Below are 5,000 nucleotides of genomic sequence, written 5' to 3'. Positions count from 1 at the left end.
TTAAATTGCTAATGGGGCTGTTCATGAGAGTAATGAGCCTATAGTAATTTTGACGTTAAGGTTCTGGTAGTGATAGTACTACATGATCTTCCATATCTGGCACATTTGTTTAGCTTCTGACCATTATATTAACTTATGACGGTAATGGAAATATTGAATACGATGTTGATAGGGGTATTATTAATGTAATAGTAATGAAGACTTTACTGGCATGTGAATAGGGGCGTTGTCGAATGGAGATAGTAATGAGATATTAAATATATCAATTTTGACATTAATTGCGGTATCAATGATAATGTTGACTTTAGCTACGATATTGATGGCAATATTGATAGGGTATTGTTGATGTTACAGGATGTATTAAATCTGATTTAAACATAGACACTAAAGATATAATTACGGCGATAGCAGTGATGATATCAACCTTAGTAGGAAAGATAATATGAAGTGCAATATTCACGTAGCTTGATGTTAACGATGATAGTAATGTCAGTTATTGGCAACACTGGTATCATTATTATTACCATTGCAAGTATCATTACCACTCTTAAGACAACTACTGCAGCTGTTGTTGTCTTATGCTAATGGGATTGAGGATATTACCATTACTATTATCATTATTGCTATTCCTCGTTATAACTACTACGATTATTATTATCGTCAATGCCAGTATTATTATCACCATTATTATCATTGATATCATTTTTATTGGTAGCGGTAGTATTACTTTTATTATTACTGTTACTATCATTATTAGCATCATTAGCAGTATTATCGCTATCATGGTTATTACTATCATCATCATCATTACTATAATCACAATTTTTTTATTATCATAATTATTATCATCATTGGTACTAGAATAAACAGTCGTATTAGTATTAGTATCATTATTAGTATCACATTCATTATTATCATTATCATCATTATCAATAAAACTTACCATCATCCCTATTAGTATTATCAGTATTTATTTTATTACAATTATCATCTTACCATTATCATTTTCATTTTCATTTTCATCATCACTATCATTATTATAATTACCATTATCATCATTATAATTCTTATAATTATTATCATTATTGTCAATATTATTATTATCATTATCATATTCTCATTAATTTTCATAATTATTATCATCATTACCATAATCATTATTTCTATCATTGTTATCATTATCAGTATTCATTATTATTGTTATTCTAATTATCATCATCATTATCATTATTATCATTGATATCATTATCATTATTATTATTACCATTGTCATCAATACCATTACCATTGTTATTATTACTTTCATTACTATTACTATTATCATTAACATTATTATTATTATTATCATCATTACCATTATCATTATCAGCATTTTCATCAATATCATTATCATTATTATCATTACCATCATTATTATTATCCAGAGAATAATATCAATATCCACAGAACCGAAATACAAAAACGTACATCTAAGTTAGTCGACGTCTGAGAGTCAACTGCAAGCGGGTCCACCTTCGAGCTCGTCTCTGCTGAAGATGGAGTGGCCGAGCTGTTGGTCTTGAAGGGAACACCAAAGCAGTTATCGAGTGATTCTTGGATGATTTGGTCCCCGAATTCCAAAGGGAGAGGAATATACAAGTTTTGGTTCTTCATCTGACTATAGCAATCCCTTTCCCGCCAGATATATGTCAGAGCTTGTGTTGGTTTTTGCAGATTTTCGACGTAACACATATTTATATATTCTGCAAGGATGGTGGAGCAATGCAGGCACACGTCCTTGTTCGCAAGGTTTTCGGGGATGCTCCCTTTTTCCCTACTGAAGAACCGGTGATAAATCTCATGGACTTTTGAACAGCCGATGCCGTCGACGCCGCAGCGAGTAAAGTTGTACAGTTCCACGAGCCTTGTGCTATCCTCGCCCTCGACTGAGACAGACAGCTGCTTGAGCATCCGTTCCTGAAGCTTCCAACAACTAATGCGGTTCTGGTTGCACACGGTCACGGCGGGGAAGTTCACGCGAGACTTGTGCTGGAGATTGATCTGGAATGGAACGAAAGGTGAAGGTAAAGCATGAAATGAGAGGAAGATATTACACGCACCGCCAAGAGATTAAATAAATAAATAAATAAACAATGGATAGAAAAAGGCATTCAAAATTGTTTCTGATTTTTTTGCCATACATTTTCCATGTCTAGTCCTATCGTGTAAAGCAAAATATTTTTTTTTTTTAACTAGAAAAAATGCTGCCCTGTGTTTCAGACCGTTTTAAAATGTCATGTAAAGAAGCATAAGGTTTGAGCTGACATCTTTTAAAACAGGAATCTGGAAGAGCCATGATAAGGAAGTGTAGATTAAAGCTGTTAAATTAGCTTTATTGTAGATTTTTATTTCGCGATAGCTGAAAACGAGTATGCATGCTTGTGAGAAAATAACGTAGATGAAAAATAAGAGAAGGGCTAAAAGCAAAAACGATTTTTTTTAAATGCACCTGAGTGGTATAAGGATACTCCAGATATTCGTGAATGACCCGTATGACGTCATGCGCGGTGGCGAAGATCGCTATGGCGCTGAGGACGAGCCAGACGACCCTGAGCGCCGAGGACCGAGCGCTGCTGGCGTTGCTAAGGCCGGCGATCGAAGTGCTGCGCCAAAACAACGACACCGTCTCCGCCACGACCGCCTTGTAGGACACTCGGCTGCCGCTCGGAGCCTAAGGAGACGGATGTAAAGCATTGTAAGTGCGTGTTTGGGGGGGATAGCATTGTAAGTGCGTGTTTGGGGGGGATAGCATTGTAAGTGCGTGTTTGGGGGGGATAGCATTGTAAGTGCGTGCTTGGGGGGGATAGCATTGTAAGTGCGTGTTTGGGGGGGATAGCATTGTAAGTGCGTGTTTGGGGGGGATAGCATTGTAAGTGCGTGTTTGGGGGGGGATAGCATTGTAAGTGCGTGTTTGGGGGGGATAGCATTGTAAGTGCGTGTTTGGGGGGGATAGCATTGTAAGTGCGTGTTTGGGGGGGATAGCATTGTAAGTGCGTGTTTGGGGGGGATAGCATTGTAATTGCGTGTTTGGGGGGGATAGCATTGTAAGTGCGTGTTTGGGGGGGATAGCATTGTAAGTGCGTGTTTGGGGGGGATAGCATTGTAAGTGCGTGTTTGGGGGGGATAGCATTGTAAGTGCGTGTTTGGGGGGGATAGCATTGTAAGTGCGTGTTTGGGGGGGATAGCATTGTAAGTGCGTGTTTGGGGGGGATAGCATTGTAAGTGCGTGTTTGGGGGGGATAGCATTGTAAGTGCGTGTTTGGGGGGGGATAGCATTGTAAGTGCGTGTTTGGGGGGGATAGCATTGTAAGTGCGTGTTTGGGGGGGATAGCATTGTAAGTGCGTGTTTGGGGGGGATAGCATTGTAAGTGCGTGTTTGGGGGGGATAGCATTGTAAGTGCGTGTTTGGGGGGGATAGCATTGTAAGTGCGTGTTTGGGGGGGATAGCATTGTAAGTGCGTGTTTGGGGGGGATAGCATTGTAAGTGCGTGTTTGGGGGGGGATAGCATTGTAAGTGCGTGTTTGGGGGGGATAGCATTGTAAGTGCGTGTTTGGGGGGGGATAGCATTGTAAGTGCGTGTTTGGGGGGGATAGCATTGTAAGTGCGTGTTTGGGGGGGATAGCATTGTAAGTGCGTGTTTGGGGGGGATAGCATTGTAAGTGCGTGTTTGGGGGGGATAGCATTGTAAGTGCGTGTTTGGGGGGGATAGCATTGTAAGTGCGTGTTTGGGGGGGATAGCATTGTAAGTGCGTGTTTGGGGGGGATAGCATTGTAAGTGCGTGTTTGGGGGGGATAGCATTGTAAGTGCGTGTTTGGGGGGGATAGCATTGTAAGTGCGTGTTTGGGGGGGATAGCATTGTAAGTGCGTGTTTGGGGGGATAGCATTGTAAGTGCGTGTTTGGGGGGGATAGCATTGTAAGTGCGTGTTTGGGGGGGATAGCATTGTAAGTGCGTGTTTGGGGGGATAGCATTGTAAGTGCGTGTTTGGGGGGGATAGCATTGTAAGTGCGTGTTTGGGGGGGATAGCATTGTAAGTGCGTGTTTGGGGGGGATAGCATTGTAAGTGCGTGTTTGGGGGGGATAGCATTGTAAGTGCGTGTTTGGGGGGGATAGCATTGTAAGTGCGTGTTTGGGGGGGATAGCATTGTAAGTGCGTGTTTGGGGGGATAGCATAGCATTGTAAGTGCGTGTTTGGGGGGGATAGCATTGTAAGTGCGTGTTTGGGGGGGATAGCATTGTAAGTGCGTGTTTGGGGGGGATAGCATTGTAAGTGCGTGTTTGGGGGGGATAGCATTGTAAGTGCGTGTTTGGGGGGGATAGCATTGTAAGTGCGTGTTTGGGGGGGATAGCATTGTAAGTGCGTGTTTGGGGGGGATAGCATTGTAAGTGCGTGTTTGGGGGGGATAGCATTGTAAGTGCGTGTTTGGGGGGGATAGCATTGTAAGTGCGTGTTTGGGGGGGATAGCATTGTAAGTGCGTGTTTAGGGGGGGATAGCATTGTAAGTGCGTGTTTAGGGGGGGATAGCATTGTAAGTGCGTGTTTGGGGGGGATAGCATTGTAAGTGCGTGTTTGGGGAGGGGGGGGGATCAGGGGAGGCGAGCGATGGGTAGATAAACCTTCCGAGTTATTCATACATGGAAGAGATATGGCAAGGGGATTGGGCGTTAAATGTTTGTTCAGATGGGCGAGGGTTTGGGAAGAATTATGACGTGGGTGAATGAAAAGGGGAGGCGAGGAACGGAGAGATAGCGGTGGAGAAAGTAAAAGAGAGGAAGGATGATTGTGATAAAAAGGAATGAGAGGCTAATGTCGATGCAGTCAGAACGTGGAGGGAAAATCAGAATATTTTATTATTATATTATTATCATTATTGTTATTGTTATCATTGTCATTATTATTGCTATTATTAGCATTGTTATAATTATCCTTATCATTGTTATAATTATTATCATTATCATT

General features: G+C 41.6%; 1 protein-coding gene across 1 annotated transcript in view; it reads right to left on the bottom strand.

Annotated features, from left to right (window-relative positions):
- Positions 1–5,000, bottom strand: part of LOC113821435 (amiloride-sensitive sodium channel subunit alpha) — a 22,563-nt gene that overhangs the window by 11,348 nt on the left and 6,215 nt on the right. Inside the window, exons 3-4 of the mRNA XM_070140625.1 lie at positions 2,489–2,710; positions 1,468–2,040 (exon numbers count right to left, since the gene is read on the bottom strand). Coding sequence (XP_069996726.1) covers positions 1,468–2,040; positions 2,489–2,710 — 795 coding nt within the window. The remainder of the gene's footprint in view (positions 1–1,467; positions 2,041–2,488; positions 2,711–5,000) is intronic.

This window comes from Penaeus vannamei, chromosome 27 (assembly GCF_042767895.1).
Source record: "Penaeus vannamei isolate JL-2024 chromosome 27, ASM4276789v1, whole genome shotgun sequence".
Taxonomy (NCBI): domain Eukaryota; kingdom Metazoa; phylum Arthropoda; class Malacostraca; order Decapoda; family Penaeidae; genus Penaeus; species Penaeus vannamei.
The sequence above is the reverse complement of the archived record's forward strand: the minus strand, read 5'-3'. Positions and strand labels throughout refer to the sequence as shown.